At 40.4% G+C, this 22967-nt stretch overlaps 1 protein-coding gene across 2 annotated transcripts in view; it reads right to left on the bottom strand.

The window, feature by feature from the left end:
- Positions 1 to 6778: 6778 nt before the first annotated feature.
- The window catches only part of LOC137340033 (G protein-coupled receptor kinase 5-like), a 223412-nt gene continuing 207223 nt past the window's right edge, over positions 6779 to 22967 (bottom strand). For both annotated transcript variants that reach the window (XM_068002238.1, XM_068002239.1), the window contains 3 exons: positions 21786 to 21923; positions 11791 to 11922; positions 6779 to 7493 (listed from right to left, as the gene is read on the bottom strand). In XM_068002238.1, the coding sequence (XP_067858339.1) occupies positions 7392 to 7493; positions 11791 to 11922; positions 21786 to 21923 (372 nt within the window). In that variant the 3' untranslated portion in view covers positions 6779 to 7391. The remainder of the gene's footprint in view (positions 7494 to 11790; positions 11923 to 21785; positions 21924 to 22967) is intronic.

Here is a 22967-nt window from a genome sequence, read left to right as displayed (position 1 = left end):
CCAGCCAGGAGCAGCTCGGCATGAAAGAGCCTGCAGATCTCCACGACTACATGTCGAGTGAATCTGCGCCTCCGTGTGCACTGCTGCTCGGAGAGGTCCGGGAAGCTGCGCCTCGGTCTGTGGACCCTGTGGCGAGGGTAATGCCTTCTGCGACGCGTCTCTCTCTGTGGTAGCCCTCCCTCCTGCTGTGCAGGTGGATGTGTCACAGCACTCTGTTGTGGAGCTCCACGTGTCAGAGGTGGACGGCGTGGATGGCGAGGCTGGTGATGTTGTTTGCCCTCCGAGGGGGTCATGACTGCAGCTATGGCGGCCCCCATCCGCAATATGTACATCTGAGGGGGTCCGCAAGGTAGGCACATGTCTCCGGACCCCGGGGTGAGTGTGCAGGTTGGTCACTTTGACCGTCCGGAGGGGGGTGGTGGAGGCCACACTTTGTCCCAAGTGACAGAGCGGCCTCCTGCAATGGGTGAGGGTCTCCCCCCCCCACCTGTCAAATGGACCTTTGCAGCTGCCACAGGCTGACGGCTGCAACACGTCCAGTTCAACTAGGACTGTTTCCCCCAGTGTGTGAAACAGTCCCATGTTTCCCCAAAATCACACACAGTCCCTTAATCAGGTCAGTTAATGACCTGAACAAGCAAAATAAATAACCTCAAGTGGCATCCCGCTGGCTTTAATTGCCTGCGGGATTCCCACCAGCGGGGGCCACGCATGCACCCCCGCACGTCATCGGGGAACCCGGAAGTGGGCGGGATCGTGGCGCGATCCGGTCACGTGACTGGATATCGGGAAACCCACAGGAAACCCGACGGTAAAATCGAGCCCATTGTGTTTGGAGAAGCTTCATTGTCTCTCAAATGATCATGTGGCATCATGATTACACAGCAAATGGACAGAAGTCAGTGAAGAAAAATTGTCTTCTATTTTAAAAACTGGAATTCTGATGTCCACTGTATACTTTAGAATTTTTCCACAGAGCCCAGCTCAAACCTTCACAGGGGGCAGTCCCACTCCCATCTCACACACAAAGCATCAATGTTTGAGATCACAAGCATAAAGTTTAAAGTTGCATCTCTCCAAAATTTAAACCCATTATTACATTTCTGTCTCAGCTGGTATTTCACTTCCAGGCTCACATTGTTTTATAGGGCTATGTCTAGCATTCAACCATTTGTATGGAATCATTCCAGGTGTTGTGAGCTTGCTACTCTAAAGTTTTGAAGAGTAATAAATGTTAGAATCTTAACTTATTACCTTTCACAATGCCAGACAGCAGATGGCATACACACTGTAAATTGTTCCACTTAAATTCAGTTTTGTGAGCCATGTGTTTGAAATGTAGTTTAACACCATTAATATGTGGTAATTATATTTTGGCAAAGTTACCAGAGTTCGACATTCTCCCCCCGGCCCCCACCTCCCCCCAAAAAACTGTAATGGTTTATCTATTTTTCAATGGGCACTGCGCATTTGAAAAGAAAGGCATTAGTTATGCTTTAGACTCTAAATCACGTTAGAAGTTAGAATCAATATTACAAGTTCTTCCATGACATTATGGGATTAAAAAAAAAGTTAAATGCACTATATAAATGCAAGCTATTATTACCCATGAGTAGGTTAGGACCTGCAGTGTGGTTTTGGATTTTTACAACATTCCTGCAGCAACTTAATGAACATACTAATGCCTTTCCCATCACTGCAATACAATAAATTTACAGAGGGATTAGTTTCAGATTGCTCTAGCAAAGAGCTGGCAACAACATGATAGGCTAAATGGCTTCCTGTTGTAATGTAAGCTTCTATGGTTCTATGACTGACATAAGACAAAAATATTAGACACTACTGGCCTTTCCGAGTAACATTTACAGTGCTATTTCTCTATTATTTTTAGAATATTTGCTTAAGATGCCAATGAGTGTTTATTCTACTCTCTCCAAACCCTCTTATTCTATTTACATCATGCATAATATATTTTTTGCCTTCCTCATTGTGTAATTGCAGTTTATTTAAGATGGAAGTGCTAGATACTGAAGTTTTACAGCAGGGGTCATCAGACAGTCTTCAGTGTGTGTCTGGAAGTTCCATTCTTCAGAATATTTAATCTCAGGCCACCGTCAGCATTGTAGATATCGTTATAGTTAATGGTGGTCAAAAAGTGCTCATAAAATCAACCTGCAATAATTCTGCATGCAGGAACTCCAGGCACACACACAATGTCGCTTTACCTAACTGAATACCCTATGGATGAACTAGTTGAAGTATTATCTTCTACTCATATTTATTCTATTCAGAGCTATTAACTCAATTTTTCAGCCAAGAGATATATTCTGCATTAGAGTGTAGGTGTCTGCTGTGGCAGCTGTATATTTTGTTTCAAAATACAACGAAGGAAAACAACAAGAATAAAGCTGTTGCCATTTTATACTAGGAATCTTTTCATTCAGTAACAAGATGTTTACCAGGTGACATTTAGCTCTAGAACACAGAGACCAAGATTTCAGTGCAGATTCATAACAAGTAACCTTCATATTGAACATTTCATAATTACACAATATAAAATGGAATGATTTTGTATTACCTTCCATTCAAATTTATATCACATTGACCACTAATACAACATTGCTGCACCTCCATATCCAGCAATCAACAATATAAGGATTCACTTATGGCATTAGGTTGCAGACCAATTATGTTGAATTACTGTCAATATGTACATTGGATATGCTGATATATTTAGCAGGTCATTGTTATTTTGTGTTAAGCACATGTAAATACACTGTCCCTCTATGTGGACAGAAGGAATATAAGGAATATAAAACACAATGTACATGTGTTATATGTGCTACAGATGCAATTAATACAAATCCAAGTATTTGCCTACATTTAAGTGTTTTGAGGCTTAGATTTGATTTCAGTGATTTGTGTTCTGCCAGTGTAACACGTTTCAATACATTGAGATGTGTTGATTTCAAAGTGAAGCCAGTACACAAAAACACAAACTGCCTACTGTATGTTGCTGGTATGAACTATTATTCTATTATCAATTGTGTTAAAAATGTTAATCCCAATTTGGCCCAGATTATTTAACTGAAATATTGCTGCTTCCCATTTCTTCCCTGAAGCAGGAAGGACTGAATGGACCAGGATCTCATGGCACTGTTTTCACTACCAGTGTCACTCGATGGTACTGTTAAAGGAGATATATTTAGTGGGGAGGGGGAAGAATAGAGTATCATTTTTGGTTGGATGTTCCAGATAATTCATTTAGCCGTTCAGCTAGGAATTGGTAAAAATTGCTGGCCTTGCCAGCGACGCCCACATCCCATGAACGAATTTAAAAAGTGAAACAATCATACAATTTGATACTGTAATACACACAATTCATTGACATGGTTGTATCGCCTGTTTAACTGATGATGAGGATGTATTTAATCAAACCAAAGCTACTATGCTGGTCGACTAGCTGTATGGCTATTAAATGTTATATTTTACATTTTAGGCTTACAAAGCAAAACAATGTTGTGCTCGTTCTCTCCTTAAAAAAAACTTGAGAATGTTTTCAGAGTTTCACAGTAAAAACCAATATGAAGAGACACCCAAAATCAGGAGTTCTGAAATTCCAGAAATAATGTTAATAACTGTATTTGGACATATAATCATTTAAAATTTACAGATCAAAGATACAGTACTTCTTTCAATTCAAATGATCCTGTTTTTATTTTACTAAAAACAAAGGTTTTTAATCTAGTTACAGCAGCACTGTTTTTTTTTGGACATAAGTTACTAAGAATGAAGAGCAGTCAGAAGAGACAGAAGCCATGGTCCTCAGTACCATCCTAAACCAGAGAGAAAAGAATGGAAGTGTAATTCCCTGAAAAAAAAGCTGTAAACCTTTGGATACCATAATTGACAGATATTGTTAATACAGAACAAATGGCAGTGATCATTCTATTGGAAAACATATAAATTCACACAGATACAAAAAGTGACAACCACATCATTCATTTAAGAATTATTACAAACAGCAAATGCGCTCGTCTAAAACAGACCTTCTGACTGTAATAACAGATGACAGTATGGTTAAAAAGTTCACTGCAATTTATCATTCTGACAATTTCAAAACAAAACTTCATGTACAGTTTTCCCTCAAGGTTGACTTGTTATTTTGTATTTATTTGTTAAATTGGATGTTTCCTCCCTTTTTTGGACTTAAGCCCTCAGAAAATCAGTATCATTAAGAGGCAGATATCATTAAATAATTTGTTTTTGCACCCAAGGTGTATAGATGCAAATGTAAATTAAATACATCAAAAATGTAACATATAAAATAATTCAGATATAAGCATTAAATCTGGATTATCTGAATTCTGATGGATTTTCATGAATGCAGAAAGGAGAGAGTATTTAAGAGAAAATCATATAGGATATAATATGAAATGCACTGTGCCACTCTTATGCATATAATTACTTTGATATAGATAGTCAAATTAAACCTTATCCAATTAAATAAACTGGATCTCTGTACCGTTGGCATAATATAGTCTACCAAGCAATTTAATACGCCATATAAAAATTTAGGAGGCATTGTTCTTGACCAGGTGACATCATTTATAAATTGTTTTTAGCTGCAAAATAATTTATTTGGATGGAATGGTAAACTGTACGTGATTCTGTCTTATCCTGCAATTAAGTCCAGAAATAAATAGGCTTTTCCAAGTCCTTCATTATTGTTTCCTATCCATTTACTACTATCAATAACTTAAAATCTTACTCACCTTCAAATATATATGCTACAGGTATCCAGTAATTTTTCATTTAGCAAACCAAAAAAACTGTCTACCCTCATCACTACATAATACTATCAAAATTGTTGAGCTTTTACCAGGAAAACATGGAGACCTCCACCTCCAGGAGTCTTTGGATACAGGCAGCAGACCTTGTTGAAAACATCAGGGCTAAACAAAGCTTCTATTTATAGAACAATTGATTTTCCCCTTGTACCTAGAATTGTTAATTACAGTATGTTCAAAACATAACAGAACTCAACGACTTCAGCTGATATTTATTAGTAAATACTTAATTCCAGTTAAGCGAAAATCTGCCAAGTAAACATTTCTGTGAAGTCAATAAAAACCAGAAAAAGAATTTTCTATCTACTATTTTCATTTGTATGAAAATTGAAAATTCCTGTTAAGTGAATATGAATTATGAACACTTCAGTTACTCAATTTTACAACTCAATGGAAACATTACTTGTCACTTCTATAAACTACAGCAAATTAAGAATATAAAACAGTTCAGATTTCAGAAAATCTTCCACTGTGATGAAATTATGCATGGGATTTGGCCAAGATTCTTACTAAGTTTTACTGTGAACTTCTGATAACTGAATACAATTTTGTCACAAAACGGTTATTCACTTAACGGGAATTGACTGTACATCAATGATGATTTTATTTCAGGAATGTAAATGTTTATCGACATTAAAAAATGTTCACATTGGTAGATTTAACCCTTACACCACATCTGAATATAACTGGCTGACTGTACACTATACAACGTCATCACAACTGACAAGAAAACATTCTTCCATGTTAATACTCTGCACTCTTTGGAATATGGTAACAATGAACTCATTGTGAAACTACTTGAATTAAATTTAAAGGCCAGGGCAAATAAAAATGTCTAGATTATTATTAGTGAAATAAAATTCCTAATTATTTTCAGATTCAGCACTATTTTGTAATTTAGTGTATACATATTTTCCTCTAAAAGGGAGCACATGATTTCTCAATATGTCCTCTTCCTGCTGTGCAGCCCATTCTATTACATTATAAATACACCTCAATCTTGTCAGAGGATATGTCCCAAAGCAGTTTAGCTGCAAGACTCCCAGGCAGGTTGCAAAATGGGAATAATGACATAAAATGTATATTGCGGAAAATAAAATGGGCATGGGGCATTGTTAGGGCTGTAAGGCACCCTTGGAGTCCTGAGGAACTTACAGAATGATTGGATAGTATGAGAATATTTTGATGTATTTCAGTCTGCTTTGCACTTTGGTCCATCTGTTTTTCTATACACAATACACTCATGATGGTGGTGGGGGGAAGGGGGGGTTCACCCCCTTTGCAAGTTATTTTCTTTTACTTTTCTCTCTAATTCTCATCAGCCTTTACACATCATCTAAGAGGCAACTTAGCAACCTAAACCCATGCCTCTGCCAATGCCAGTCATTAGCAGATGTATGGGAACCACTGAGAATGATTGCCCCTTTCACCTTCCCTCCTTGAAGGGAAGAGCCTTACCTCCACCCTCCACACCTCCCCGCCGCGCCCCCAACAGCACGTCCAAGATCGGGAACCCACACCAAATAGGGTATTATGGCCAATAATCTATGTGCTTCTACAACATGACATATTATGCTAATGCTCCAGTGCACAAGCTGCCACACTTTCCTACTTTCATTTAATTCACAGCACTTAACTAGTACCATATGATGTTTATCACAACTATCCCAAAGTGAATGACATGTTTAAATGGTGTAAGGGTTCAACCAGATTTAGTTTTAATCATGTCAAAAGTAAATTCTATTATTTTCCCCTCAAATGTGCATTTTCACATTGAAAACTGTATTGATGTTGGTAAAGATTAATTATATGTGCTAAGAAAAGCTCTTTAAACAAACCTAAAATGCATTCACTCTGATTAAAATGTCACTTAGAGAGAAATCATAGGAAAGATGCACTTGTTAAATAAAAACAAAATAAAAAAGCAATACAAATGAGAGAGGGATATTTAATAAAATTTCAAGCTATGACAAACTACAAAAATATAAAATGACTGCAGATATGGCAAAAGAATATGAAAAAATGTTCTATTGCAGATTTAAAAAGTTCTCTTTCACTGTTAAATGCTGAGGAAGTCTTAAATCACAATTCATAAAAATACGTAAGATGTTCATTGTGGAATCAGCACATGGCTTTACAGCTGCTGGGCAGAAAATATACATCCTGATTTTGACTTACTTTAAATACAAATGTACAAAATGTAAACCGAGACAGTTATAGAGAAATTTACAAAACCTCCTTTTTTTTTAATAAAGACAAAATACAGTTCTAGTATAATGCTATATTTAAATACGTGCAAGTAGCCATTTTCATTGATTTGCTATTGCAATATTCTAAGGAGACACCATCTTATTTCAAACGTCATGATCCCAACCTCCAAGACAGACCTGAGAGGAAGTGAGGCAGCTAGACCAAAAAAAATGGAGCGGCTCTGTCGTGTGGAATGGATACCCTACCCGGAGCTGGTGCTTTCCCGCTAAATAGTTCCAGAAAATGGGAAAAGCTGAAGAATACAAAGAATCACCAAACGATGAGCTGAGACTAGCTGTTTCCTCCAGAGTTTGAATTAGCTTGATGGCAATTCACATGATGATTGGAATGGGCCTTCACATTTGTAGTGCTGTTTGAATGACTATGATGATTCTGCAAAAGAGATCACAGTACTTGCATTTAATTCCATGCACTAAAAGTAGAAGACAAATGGAATTTTGTTTTAATAAAAGAATTGAATAATTTAAAAGTGAATTGCTGTCCAGGAGAACCATGGCAAAGTTTGGGACCCTAAAATGGAAATCCTAGCCTCTCTCATTATGGCAAAATAAATTTATGTCAGGGATCTCCGTTTTCTCATTTCACTGCCCTTCTTTTAATTGCCATTTGTTTTTTTTCTCTTTTTTTATATTTTCACTCATTACAAGCTTTATGGATCTCCCTTGAAGCTGGGACAATAGATAACAGATTCTTCTAATGTCCAAAGGCATTTTACAGTTCAGTTAAAGGCAAATACACTTACCATCAAGAAGAGATACTTGGTTTCAGTTATTCCCTCAAAGCAGACATACCACCTAAAAACTTAAACTACTCGCAGATATTTTAACCATACTAAACATAAAGTTAGCAGGTTGCAAGGTTACCAGGCTATATCATACATCCTGCTTCAGCTGAGAAGGACCAACATCTGGGACTACTCTATGATCACCACGCCAGACATCGGTTTCTCCTCACTTCTCTTTTGGAGAATATATTTTTGATTTTATGATGATACCAGATGATAAGTCTGTATCTCAAAATGCTGCTTGATATGTATCTTTTTACATTACTGTTGAGTATTGTCTTCATTTGCTTCTATTTTTAAAATTCTGATTTCTCCCCTTGGCCGTACACTATTCCGTGGCCAGGAGGGTGGGCACCTGTTCAGTTTTGAACTAGACAGGCAAGGTTTTGAGCAGACCCTCTGAAGGGTTCCTAAAATGCAAACCAGACACCAAAATTCTGTTTTTCAAAATAGAAACCTATTTTCCCCCTTATATATGTACGTCATATAAGGAGATAAGATTTTCAATAAACTTTCATTATCAGTAAAAGATTAATCAAAACCGAATCTTTTCACCCACTCCTCACTCCAAACCTATTCTGCCCTCATTCAGTTCAGACTTGGCAAGAAGTGGAAACCCTTGTGGACAGGCAGTCTGTTCTCTTATCAGGACAATGGCACTCTGTAATCAACCCCCATGAAGTACGCACAGTTTCATTTCCTCTCCTTTACTGTGGGGAAGTGCCTGATCTCTGTTCAATTCCCTTTTAAGAGCACAGATAAAATTGGAAGGTTGGCACATAGGAAAATCACAGATGAGAACCTATGTTCTACAGAAACATAGAAAATAGGAGCAGGAGGCCATTCGGCCCTTCGAGCCTGCTCCGCCATTCAGTATGATCATGGCTGATCCTCTCTCAATACCATATTCCCGCTCTCTCCCAATGTGTTCTCTTTTTCTTTTTAAATCTGTTAATGTTGTAGAATTTGTTTTTCTATATGGATTAAAATAAGATTCCTTCACATATTGTCCTGGCATCACATCAGAACTGAACACAAGTAGCAGCAGAGAGTTTCCAATGTGAACTCATCATCATTCAAAAACAGAATGGTGTATCAATCCACATCATGTCAGAAACGTGCCATAATAATCATGGAAGATGTTTGAAAAAATGTTTGAAAAATATTTCTTTAAGATTCTGTGAATTTTAATGTTGAAAGGAAAGGTATATGATGCAAGTGATATATTGGTTGATTTTAAAAAAAAAGTTATATTAGTGGATTTCCCTCCATAAACTTCAACTCATCCAAAACTCTGCTGCTTGTATCTGTTCCCACAAGAAGTTATGATCGTCGATCAAACCTTCTGTCATTGACTTGCATTGGCTCCCAGTTCCCAATGCCTTAAATTAAAAATTTCTCATCCTTGTATATAAAACTGTCCATATAGCCTTGCCCCTCCCTACCTCTGTAATCTCCTCCAGCCCTATAATCATGCTCATTTTCTCAATTTCTCTGGTTTCAGCCTCTTGTGCATTGCAACATCCCCATGGCCCACCTTTAGCAGCTATGCCTTCAGTTGCATGGGCCCCAGGCTCTTGAATACCCTCCCTAACCCCTTCTTCAAGATCCTCCTTTATAACTCACCTCATTGACCAAGCTTTTGGTCAACCCTCAATCTCGCCTCCTTTGGCTCGACATCTATTTTCCTTACATCTTTGTGAAACGCCTTGTGATGTTTTTCTTTATTAAAGGTGCTATATAAATGGCAATTGTTGTATCCTAAGGTTCCAGTGTACGCCTCTAGGTACCATGTGACAAACTGTACTATATACACACACACATAAAAATTAAAAGAAATAGCTTGTGTCCAATGTGTAAAGTATATTTTATCAGGTTGGGCAATTCATATTGAGAAGCAATGTGAAAGGTGTATATGATATAGTACACTCAAAAGCCAATGTTAGTGTGAACTAAAGGAAGGCAGGTGTAGAATCTTTGTTCGATTTTTGAATTGTGAAATGTTTTACTCTGGAACAAAGTTTCAGGCTTTGTTCTTAACAAGAGCCAAAGAGCCAACTGTGAGATTGCAACATCATTTTGAAGCTGCAATCCAACGCCACAAAGATAAGATGTGCACATCCCAGCCTGAACTGTACACATTTGCCTACAGCCCATAGTTTATTGTAGGCAAATACATCATCATACTTGTTTTGGAATAAATTTCCTTGCCCCATGCAAATTTACATAAGAAAGTAAACTTAAAATAATCAGTCATGGTGTGCTTGTAGGGAAATTCTTTGTGTGTATTTGAATATGGTAAAAATGTGATTGTGAATGTGCACATTGTGAGTGGGTGTCACTGTAACAAAACTTCTTTCCTCGTGTTTTTGGTGGTTTCCCTGTTTAAGAGTGAGCCAGAAACAATGTGCATCAAGAAAAGGTTATACAAAAAAATTCTCATCTTATCATAGGAATGTGAGGGCATGAGTAGGCCATTCAGCCCCTTGAGCCTTTTCCACCATTCAATTACATCATGGCTGATCTGTACCTTAATCCCATTTACCCACCTTTGCTCCATTTCCCTTGTTATCCTTACCTGACAAAAATCTACTGATCTCAATCTTGAAAGTTTCAATTAACCCAGCATACACAGCCTTTTGTGGTGGTGGTGGTGGTGGTGGGGGGGGGGGGGGGGGGAGGGGGTGGCAGAAGAGTTCCAGATTTCTACTACTTGTGTGAAACCTTAAAGGTTTACTGCTAATTTTGTTCCTCATTCTTTCATTCTTCAGTACAATTATGCTGTGCACAGATTCAATCTTGCCATTATCACTGGATAATGATTTATGAACAAATGGGGTATATTTGCTGGTATGCATCAGTTAGAGACTAATCCCCAGTGTCAGAGAATTATAAAGAAATACCGGAGAAATTTAGGCTTAGTAAGCAGTATAGAAAAGGTAAATCCAGGAGACTACTTCAAATTTAACTTCTGACAGTAGGGCGAGGCTGCACAAATTCAAACTAACGAAAGGCAAATTTAGCAAATGTAGGAAGTTCCTCGTCACACAAAGAGCGATCACTATGTAAATAGGACACCTGGATAAGGTAAAGACCCTGGCATTATTTTAAGAAACAATTCCACAGAGATGGGAGGAAAGTTATTCCTGAATGAATGAGTTAAGATGGGTCGAATAGCCACCTCATCCATATCTATCTTACAATACTATAAAGTAACCACTGATCTGTGATCATCCAAGCACTGGGTCGAGATTGATCTGCGATTACATCAAACAGCAATTTAAACTCTGATACCCACATATGATCCTTAATTTCGTGTATAGACAGGAGCTGATACACCTAAGACTTGAAATTTGCACTATTTACATTAAAAGTTACTAAAGTTTTGGATTGGAGGTCAAGATCAGTACCATGTTACTGACCTTAGCTCTTTACTCCCAACTTCTAGCTTTATGATAGGAAGTTGATTACACAAACTGTACATTCCAGAAATGAATTTGTTGCAAAATAAATAAACTTAAAAACAAATGCTGCATTTGCTTTGACAAGAAGCAGGCAGTGTTAATACTCGCCTATGTATGCTGCAATTATAGGGCAGTGCAGGTATATTAATAAATATACAAAGTCGGCATCAAGTGTAACAATGTGGTTTCTGCCCTCTTATTTATTCAGAAATGAGACACTGTCATGTAATTTAATCAATATCGGGCATTAGCTTACAGATAAAGATGAAGGAACAGATCATTAGGATCATAGTTAAGGATCTTAATGAATGTTAATTATTCTGGGATACAATAAATCACCAACAGCAAAATTCTGGTAGTCAATGTAAGGCAGACCTGTACACAGCAGAGTACTTAGTATCCTCACAGAATTCAGTCTCACCTGCCGCCGGAAAAGCCTTTGAAGTAGACTTCTTTTGGATGGTTCAGGGGTGTAGCTCCTGTCAAGGTCTTGAGATAAGCTTCCATTTGGACCAAATATATTTAGTTCTTTAAAGCATTCAGTTTCTATCATCTGCAGTGACCACAACAGATAAATATTACTGACTGTAATACGAATGCTAACAAATAATCTTACGATTTCCTCTTATTAAAATTATCAAACATTTCTTGAATCGACAGTTCACATAAATATTGTGTTTTTGGAGCTTCCACTCACTACATTTCCATTCAACTTTTTCCAACTAATCTGTCATGAAGATGGCTGCTGCTAGCTCACTAGGAACATACTACTGCACAGCAGTGAAAGACTGCAAATCCATGATAGAGCTTATTATTCCACTTAATACCTCAAACAAAGCACAAACAAAATAAAAGATCAATCATGTGCAATAATGTATGTGCTGCTGAGACAAGGAAAAGGGGGTTGCTACCTGTGGTCAGCAGTAAGCCAGCATTGAACTGTGGAGCTATGGAAATGGATAAATATTCTGGAATTTGGTTTAGTCACTTTTAGGCATCAAGGATTATTTATGCAGAACTCCAAATTTCTGTGTCTCATTTCTAACTAAAAAATGAACTCTAGAATATGCTAATTATATATAAATCTTTTCTGCCGTAAATGTGTAAATGCCCATTGTTTGAAAAAAACCTGGAGATTGTCTCAATTAGAAGCCCTCCTGTGAAGGTGTTTGGGAATAATTTTAAGAAAATGGCATGACACCATACCAGGTTGTGCAAGATAAGGGGAATACTATGACCTCTTTGACTAAATTACTGCCCATTATAGGTAATTTGGTGCTGTGGGCATATGCTACTAGGAAACCGATTTGAAACTGCCTAAACCCATTTAATTCACGAGCCTTGCAGCCATCAATTTATGTTAGATTCAAAACCCGTCTCTAGAGTTGAAAGGACAGCGTTCCGTGCTCCAATGTGCACTTTTACACCAAATTAATACTGATATCTTATTGAAACATGTTTACTGTGTGCTTTTGTGTTGCCATGCTAAGTCTGTGTGCTGGGGAGGAAACAACATCACAGAATGCAGGAAGCTTAAAGGTACCATTTCCTAGAGAAAATAAAATAATCAGGGAAAACAGAACTCACGCAGGTGGTAACCACAAACTGACTTGGTTGGTGATGGCATGGGGGTGTGGAAGAGTGGAAAGAGGGTGGTGGTGTGGGGAGGAGGTCAGGAGTCTGTAAATTTATCCTTTATTTGAGAAACTACTTTCAATAAACTGTGGCATGGTTATACGTTTTAAAACACTACTGGACAGCAACACTGATACTATTTGAAAGGAGTTATCCCCTATAAATATACAAAAGCAACACAGGTGACACTCCATTAATACTCCCTCACTTCTGGCACTGAAACATAAGAACGTAAGAAATAGGAGCAGGAGAAGACCATACAGCCCCTCGAGCCTGCTCTGCCATTCAATAAGATCATGGCCGATCTTCTACCTCAACTCCACTTTCCTGTTCTATCCCCATATCCCTTGATTCCCTTAGTGTTCAAAAATCTATCAATCTCAGTCTTGAATATTCTCAACAACTGAGCATTCACAGCCCTCTGAGGTAGAGAATTCCAAAGATTCAGAAATTTTTCCTCATCTCGGTCCTAAATGGCTGACCTGTTATCTAGAGACTATGAGCCCTAGTTCTAGACTCTCCAACCAAGGGAAACAGCCTCTCAGCATCTATCCTGTCAAGCCCTCTAAGAATTTTATATATTTCAAAGAGATCACCTCTCATTCTTCTAAACTCCAGAGAATATAGGCCCATTCTACTCAATCTCCCCTCATAGGACAACTCTCTCATCTCAGGATTCAATCTAGTGAACCTTCATTGCACCCCCTCTAAAGCAAGTATATCCTTCCTTAGGTAAGGAGACCAAAATTGTACACAGTACTCAAGGTGTGGTCTCACCAGAGCCCTATATAATTGCAGCAAGACCTCCTTATGCTTATACTCCAACCCCCTTGCAATAAAGGATAACATACCATTTGCCTTCTTAATGGCTTGCTGTACCTGCATGTTAACTTTCTGTGGTTAGTGTACAAGGACACCCAAATCCCTCTGAATACCAACATTTCTTAGTCTCTCACCTTTTAAAAAATATTCTGCTTTTCTTTTCTTCCCAGCAAAGTGGATAATTTCACATTTCCCCACATTATACTCCATCTGGCACCTTCTTGCTCACTCAGTCAACCAGTCTATATCCCTTTGCAGCCTCTTTGCATCCTCCTCACAGCTTACTCTCCCACCTAGCTTTGTATCGTCAGCAAACTTGGATACATTACACTCGGTCCCTTCATCTAAGTCATTGATATATATTGTAAACAGCTGAGGCCCATGCACTGATCCTTGCAGCACCCACTAGTTACAACCTGCCAACCCAAAAATGACCCATTTGTTCCTACTCTCTGTTTTCTGTCCATTAACCAATCCTCTATCCATGCCAATCCCATCAGCCCTAATCTTGTAAAACAACTTCGTGTATGGCACCTTATTGAATGCCTTTTGAAAATCCAAATATACTACATCCACTGGTTCCCCATTATCTACCCTGCTAGTTACACCCTCAAATAAACTCGAATAGATTTGTCAAACACGATTTCGATTTCATAAAACCGTGTTGACTCTGCCTAATCATATTATGATTTTCTAAGTGCGCTGTTACTATGTTCTTAATAATATATTCCAGCATTTTCCTTACTACTAATGTCAGACTAACTGGACTTTAGTTCCCTGTTTTCTCTCTCCCTCCCTTCTTGAATAGTGGGATTACGTTTGCTACCTTCCAATCCACAGGGACCTATATAGAATCTAGGGGATTTTGGAAGATCAAAACCAATGCATCCACTATCGCTGCAGCAACCTATTTTAAAACCCTAGGATGTAGGCCATCAGGTCCAGGGGATTTGTTGGCTTTTAGTCCCATTAATTTCTCCAGTACTTTTTCTTTACTAATAATTAATTACTTTAAGTTCCTCCCTCTCATTAGACCCTTGGTTCCCCATTATTTCCAGTATGTTTTTTGTGTCTTCTACTGTGAAGGTAGATACAAAATATTTCTTTAAGGTCTCTGCTATTTCCTTATTCCCCATTATAATTTCACCTGTCTCTGCCCATAAAGGACCCATGTTTACTTTTGCTAATCTCTTCCTTTTTACATAGCTGCAGAAGCTTTTACAATCTGTTTTTATATTTCTTGCTAGTTTATTCTCATATTCAATTTTCTCCTTTATCAATTTCTTGGTCACCCTTTGCTGATTTCTAAAATCCTCCCAATCCTCAGGCTTACTACTCTTTTTGGCAGCATGGTAAGCCTCTTCTTTTAATCTAATGCTATCCTTAACCTCTCTAGTTAGCCACGGTTGGATCACTTTTCCCGTGGAATTTTTATTCTTCAAGGGAATGTATATTTATTGAGAATTATGAATTATTTCTTGAAATGTTCACCATTGCTTATCTACTGTCAAATCTTTTAATCTAATTTCCCAAACTACCGTAGCAAACTCTCCCCTCATACCTACATAATTGGCATTGTTTAAATTTAAAACCCTAGTTTTGAACTTAACTATATCACTCTAAAACTCAATATGAAATTCTATCATATTATGATCACTCTGCCCTGGAGGATCCTTAACGACAAGATTACTAATTAACCCTGTCTCATTACACTATACTAGATCTAAAATAGCCTATTCCCTAGTTGGCTCCTCGACATATTGTTCTACAAAACTGACGCGAATGCATTCAACGAACTCATCCTCCAAACTACTTCTGCCAATTTGGTTTGCGCAGTCTATATGAAGATTAAAGTTCCCCACAATTATTGCATTACCCTTGTAACATGCTCCTCTAATTTCATCATTTATACTCTGTCCAACACTATAACTACTGTTGGGGGGGTGGGGGGGTCAATAAACAAGGGGCAGTGTTTTCTGCCCCTTGTTATTTCTTAGCTCCACCCATATTGATTCTACATCCTGATTTTCTGAGCTAAGATGCTTTCTCACTACTGTCTTTATCTCATCCTTTCTTATCAGGGCTACCTCCACTCCTTTTCCACTTTGTCTATCTTTTCTAAAAGTCAAGTACCCTGGAATATTTAGTTCCCAAACTTGGTCACCTTTTTTTTTTATTTGTTCATGGGATGTGGGCGTCGCTGGCGAGGCAAGCATTTATTGCCCATCCCTAATTGCCCTTGAGAAGGTGGTGGTGAGCCTGCTTCCTGAACCGCTGCAGTCCGTGAGGTGAAGGTTCTCCCACAGTGCTGTTAGGTAGGGAGTTCCAGGATTTTGACCCAGCGACGATGAAGAAACGGCGATATATTTCCAAGTTGGGATGGTATGAGACATGGAGGGGAACGTGCAGGTGGTGTTGTTCCCATGTGCCTGCTGCTCTTGTCCTTCTAGGTGGTAGAGGTCGCGGGTTTGGGAGGTGCTGTCGAAGAAGCCTTGGCGAGTTACTGCAGTGCATCCTGTGGATGGTACACACTGCAGCCACAATGCGCCGGTGGTGAAGGAAGTGAATGTTTAGGGTGGTGGATGGGGTGCCAATCAAGCGGGCTGCTTTGTCCTGGATGGTGTCGAGCTTCTTGAGTGTTGTTAGAGCTGCACTCATCCAGGCAAGTGGAGAGTATTCCATCACACTCCTGACTTGTGCCTTGTAGATGGTGGAAAGGCTTTTGGGAGTCAGTAGGTGAGTCACTCGCCGCAGAATACCCAGCCTCTGACCTGCTCTTGTAGCCACAGTATTTATGTGGCTGGTCCAGTAAGTTTCTGGTCAATGGTGACCCCCAGGATGTTGATGGTGAGGGATTCGGCGATGGTAACGTCGTTGAATGTCAAGGGGATGTTGTTAGACTCTCGTTGGAGATAGTCATTGCATGGCACTTGTCTGGCGCGAATGTTACTTGCCACCCATCAGTCCAAGCTTGGATGTTGTCCAGGTCTTGCTGCATGCGGGCACAGACTGCTTCATTATTTGAGGGGTTGAGAATGGAACTGAACACTGTGCAATCATCAGCGAACATCCCCATTTCTGACCTTATGATGTAGGGAAGGTCATTGATGAAGCAGCTGAAGATGGTTGGGCCTAGGACATTGCCCTGAGGAACTCCTGCAGCAATGTCCTGGGGCTGAGATGATTGACCTCCAACAACCACTACCATCTTCCATTGTGTTAGGTGTGACTCCAGCCACTGGATAGTTTTCCCCCTGATTCCCATTGACTTCAATTTTACGAGGGCTCCTTTGTGCCACACTTGGTCAAACGCTGCCTTGATGTCAAGGGCAGTCACTCTCACTTTACCTATGGAATTCAGCTCTATTGTCCATGTTTGGACCAAGGCTTTAATGAGGACTGGAGCCGAGTGGTCCTGGCGGAACCCAAACTGAGCATCCGTGAGCAGGGTATTGGTGAGTGAGTGCCGCTTGATAGCACTGTTGACGACATCTTCCATCACTTTGCTGATGATTGAGAGTAGACTGCTGGGGCGGTAATTGGCCAGATTGGATTTGTCTTGCTTTTTGTGGACAGGACATACCTGGGCAATTTTCCACATTGTCCGGTAGATGCTGTAGCTGTACTGGATCAGCTTGGCTAGAGGCACAGCTAGTTCTGGAGCACAAGTCTTCAACACTACAGCCGGGATGTTGTTGGGACCCATAGGCTTTGCTGTGTCCAGTGCACTCAGCCGTTTCTTGATATCACGTGGAATGAATCGAATTGGCTCAAGACCGGCTTCTGTGATGGTGAGGATATCGGGAGGAGGCTGAGATGGATCATCCACTCGGCACTTCTGGCTGAAGATGGTTCCAAATGCTTCAGCCATGTCTTTTGCACTCGCGTGCTGTACTCCACCATCATTGAGAATGGGGATGTTTGCAGAGCCTCCTCCTCCCGTTAGTTGTTTAATTCTCCACCACCATTCACGACTGGATGTGGCAGGACTGCAGAGCTTTGATCTGATCTGTTGGTTGTGGAATTGCTTAGCTCTGTCTATAGCATGTTGCTTCCGCTGTTGAGCATGCATGTAGTCCTGAGTTGTAGCTTCACCAGGTTGGCACCTCATTTTTAGGTACGCCTGGTTCTGCTCCTGGCATGCTCTTCTACACTCCTCATTGAACCAGGGTTGATCCTCTGGCTTGTTGGTAACGGTACAGTGAGGAATATGCCGGGCCATGAGGTTACAGATTGTGCTGGAATACAATTCTGCTGCTGCTGGCCCACAGCGCCTCATAGATGCCCAGTTTTGAGCTGCTGGATCTGTTCTGAATCTATCCCATTTAGCACGGTGATAGTGCCACACAACACGTTGGATAGCGTCCTCAATGCGAAGATGGGACTTCGTCTCCACGAGGACTGTGAGGTGGTCACTCCTACCAATACTGTCATGGACAGATGCATTTGCACAAATGGACTGGTGAGGATGAGGTCAAGTAAGTTTTTCCCTCATGTTGGTTCGCTCACCACCGGCCACAGGCCCAGTCTGGCAACTATGTCCTTCAGGATTCGGCCAGCTCGGTCAGTAGTGGTGCTACCGAGCCACTCTTGGTGATGGACATTGAAGTTCCCCATCCAGAGTACATTTTGTGCCCTTGTTACCCTCAGTGGTTCCTCCAAGTGGTGCTCAACATGGAGGAGGACTGATTCATCAGCTGAGGGAGGGCGGTAGGTGGTAAACAGCAGGAGGTTTCCTTGCCCATGTTTGACCTGATGCCATGAGATTTCATGGGGTCCAGAGTCAATGTTGAGGACTCCCAGGGCCACTCCCTCCTGACTGTACAGCCACTTCTGGTCGGTCTGTCCTGCCGGTGGGACAGGACATAGCCAGGGATGGTGATGGAAGAGTCTGGGACGTTGGCTGAAAGGTATGATTCTGAGAGTATGGCTATGTCAGGCTTGACTAGTCTGTGGGACAGCTCTCCCAATTTTGGCACAAATCCCCAGATGTTAGTGAGGAGGACTTTGCAGGGTCGACTGGGCTTGGTTTACCTTTGTCGTGTCCAGTGCCTAGTGGTCCGTCCGGTTTTATTCTTATTACGACTTTTTTTGTAAGCGAGATTGTACAACTGAGTGGCTTGCTAGGCCATTTCAGAGGGCTTGACAATTGTAAACAATTTTACAACACCAAGTTATAGTCCAGCAATTTTATTTTAAATTCACAAGCTTTCGGAGGCTTCCCCCTTCGTCAGGTGAACGATGACCTGACGAAGGGGGAAGCCTCCGAAAGCTGACGAAGGGGGAAGCCTCCGAAAGCTTGTGAATTTAAAATAAAATTGCTGGACTATAACTTGGTGTTGTAAAATTGTTTACAATTGTCAACCCCAGTCCATCACCGGCATCTCCACATCATTTCAGAGGGCAATTAAGAATCAACCACATTGGTGTGGGCCTGGAGTCACATTTCGGCCAGACCGGGTAAGGATGGCAGGTTTGCTTCCCTAAAGGACATTAGTGAACCAGATGGGTTTTTACGACAATCCGGTAGTTTCATAGCCACCATTACTGATATTAGTTTTTTAATTCCAGATTTTATTTAATTAATTGAATTTAAATTCCCCAGCTGCCATGGCGGGATGTGAACTCATGACTCCGGTTATTAGCCCAGGCCTCTGGATTACTAGTCCAGTAACATAACCACTATGCTACCGTACCCCTTGCAACCACATCTCACTAATGGCTACTAGATCAAACCCATTGATCTCTATTTGTGCCATTAATTCATCTATCTTGTTACGAATGTTTCGTGCATTCAGATACAGCGACTTTAATTTTAACTTTTTACTATTTTTCCCTGATGTGACCTCAGTCACTAATGCTGTATTACCCTGTGTTAAACTCTCTCTGTCCCTTCCTGGCACACAGCTTGTTTTTACCCAAATCGCTACTCTGCACTAGAGCCTTGACTTTTCTCTTTAGACTTTAGACATGAAACAGCAAAGGTAATGGGTGGGAGGTTGAGAAGAATAGAATGCAGTAGATGGTTTGCGTCCTTGGACTAAACCATAAAATGTAACTGAGCACTGGTGTGAATGTAATAAAGTCACGACTGTGAGATTAGACACTGATGCATTTGTTCTTGATTAATCTGTAATGTCTAATGATTTCCAATTTCAACCGTAGAATTCTGCTATATTCCACTTTCCATAAACTGGCTCTTGCAGTATTGTATTTAGGCAGTATGGTAGATTTTATGATTTTATTACTATCCTCAATAGGACACTATTATATGTTTTCTGTATGTTTATATAAAATTGTCCCTGTGGATAATCAAAAAGATGAAAGAAAAACTGACTGTTACAAGTTTAAACAACAAGCTAATATGAGGGATACCATAGAGTCATAGAGTTATACAACACGGATAGAGGCCCTTCGGCCCATCGTGTCCACGCCGGCCATCAGCCTCTAATCCCATATTCCAGCATTTGGTCCGTAGCCTTGTATGCTATGGCATTTCAAGTGCTCATCCAAATGCTTCTTGAATGTTGTGAGGGTTCCTGCCTCCACAACCCTTTCAGACAGTGAGTTCCAGACTCCAACCACCCTCTGGGTGAAAAAGTTCTTTCTCAAATCCCCTCTAAACCTCCCGCCTTTTACCTTGAATCTATGTCCCCTTGTTATAGAACCCTCAACGAAGGGAAAAAGCTCCTTAGTATCCATCCTATCTGTGCCCCTCATAATTTTGTACACCTCAATCATGTCCCCCCTCAGCCTCCTCTGCTCCAAGGAAAACAAACCCAATCTTCCCAGTCTCTCTTCATAGCTGAAGCGCTCCAGCCCTGGTAACATCCTGGTGAATCTCCTCTGCACCCTCTCCAAAGCGATCACATCCGTCCTGTAGTGTGGCGACCAGAACTGCACACAGTACTCCAGCTGTGGCCTAACCAGTGTTTTATACAGCTCCATCATAACCTCCTTGCTCTTATATTCTATGCCTCGGCTAATAAAGGCAAGTATCCCATATGCCTTCTTTACCACCTTATCTACCTGTTCCGCCGCCTTCAGGGATCTGTGAACTTGCACACCAAGATCCCTCTGACCCTCTGTCTTGCCTAGGGTCCTCCCATTCATTGTGTATTCCCTTGCCTTGTTAGTCCCTCCAAAGTGCATCACCTCGCACTTTTCCGGGTTAAATTCCATTTGCCACTGTTCCGCCCATCTGACCAACCCATCTATATCGTCCTGCAGACTGAGGCTATCCTCCTCGCTATTTACCACCCTACCAATCTTTGTATCATCAGCGAACTTACTGATCATACCTTTTACATTCATATCCAAGTCATTAATGTAGACCACAAACAGCAAGGGACCCAGCACCGTTCCCTGTGGTACCCCACTGGCCACAGGCTTCCAGTCACAAAAACAACCTTCGACCATCACCCTCTGCCTTTTGCCACTAAGCCAGTTTTGTATCCAAAGTGCCAAGGCACCCTGGATTCCATGGGCTCGTACCTTCTTGATCAGTCTCCTGTGGGGGACTTTATCGAAGGCCTTACTGAAATCTATGTATACCACATCCACTGCGTTACCCTCATCCACACGCCTAGTCACCCCCTCAAAAAATTCAATCAAATTAGTCAGACATGATCTTCCCTTGACAAAGCCATGTTGACTATCCCTGATTAATCCTTGCTTCTCCAAGTGGAGACTAATTTTGTCCTTCAGAATTTTTTCCAATAATTTTCCTACCACTGATGTTAGGCTCACTGGCCTGTAGTTCCCCGGTTTTTCCCTACTCCCCTTCTTGAATAATGGTATTACATTAGCGGTTCTCCAGTCCTCTGGCACATCCCCTGTGGCCAGAGAGGTTCTGAATATATGTGTCAGAGCCCCCGCAATCTCCTCCTTTGCCTCACACAGTAGCCTGGGATACATTTCGACACAGCCAAACTCAAAAATAAATCATTTTGTGCTCACCTCATTCTGCCAGGGAATAGAAACACAGCCGGTAGAAAACTTTGAATAGAAATCGTCGTCTGTCTGATCCAGGTTCACTCCTTTCACAGTGGAGAACTGTTCAATATCCAGTACGTCTTTGCAATATACTGCTCGTGGCTGTTAGAGGAGCAACAGTTAAGATAAGAACTGCTAACAGTGCTACGAAATACAGAATTAATTTCAAATCGTAGTGTGCTTGCAAAAAGGGACAATAAAATGGAGATTGTCTTCTCTCATTCCCCGTTTCAATTTATAAATGCTCATCAATTTGGAGCTATCAGTGCTGAAATATGAACAAAATATTTCCACGGAAGGTGAGGCAGAAATCGGCTGCAAAGCTCTGGTGCCCAGCAATGTATTTACAGTCTGGAACGACACATTACACTGTGGCAATCAAACATTCCCATTTTTATGAATTCCACCCCATGGCCTCTCAAAGTGAGAATTACTTATTCAATTAAAGTCTGTGCCAAACATGCATGTCTACTGGAAACTTGGTTCAAATAGTTAGAAGCTAATAGATGTCTGAACGGGATATTTTCTTCCTTGACAGGATTCAAGCCTGGCTTCCAGAGATGGAGGCAGGATTTAAGAACAATGTTTCATTGTACTGTGCAACCAAGCCAACAAATTATGAATGATGTATGAATATAAATATTTAATCGCTTCCCTTTTAGAATGGCCATAACACAATTCTCTGAAGCAGCTGCAAATGGCTTCCAATAGATTTTTTTTTTGTAAGAAAACTTTTATATATAGCAAATTACATTAGTGACTGAAGCATTACATCAGTGAAAATTACAACAAAGTCCCTGGTTAGAACAATTTGAGATTTTAGGAGATTCTATTTGTATTACTGATGATGGGACTGCACTGAGCTCGTCCACATGCTGAAAATTGATGGTGGGGGGTGGGGGGGGGAATGCTGTATTGAAAGATAACCCATGGAAAAATACAAATGAAGCACCATGTTGTGTTGTAATAGGATTTGTGCATATTGTGCCTGTTAAAATAGACAACAGGCAGCAAAATTCTTCACAATTGTCATCTTAGTCTTTCAATTTTTTTTAACACAATGGGATAATAAAGACAAGCCATTGATATGTTAAAATAAATAGTTTTCTTTCTTACTGATCCTTTCTGTGAGATCTACAAATACTA

Source organism: Heptranchias perlo, chromosome 21, assembly GCF_035084215.1.
Source record: "Heptranchias perlo isolate sHepPer1 chromosome 21, sHepPer1.hap1, whole genome shotgun sequence".
NCBI lineage: Eukaryota > Metazoa > Chordata > Chondrichthyes > Hexanchiformes > Hexanchidae > Heptranchias > Heptranchias perlo.
The sequence above is the reverse complement of the archived record's forward strand: the minus strand, read 5'-3'. Positions and strand labels throughout refer to the sequence as shown.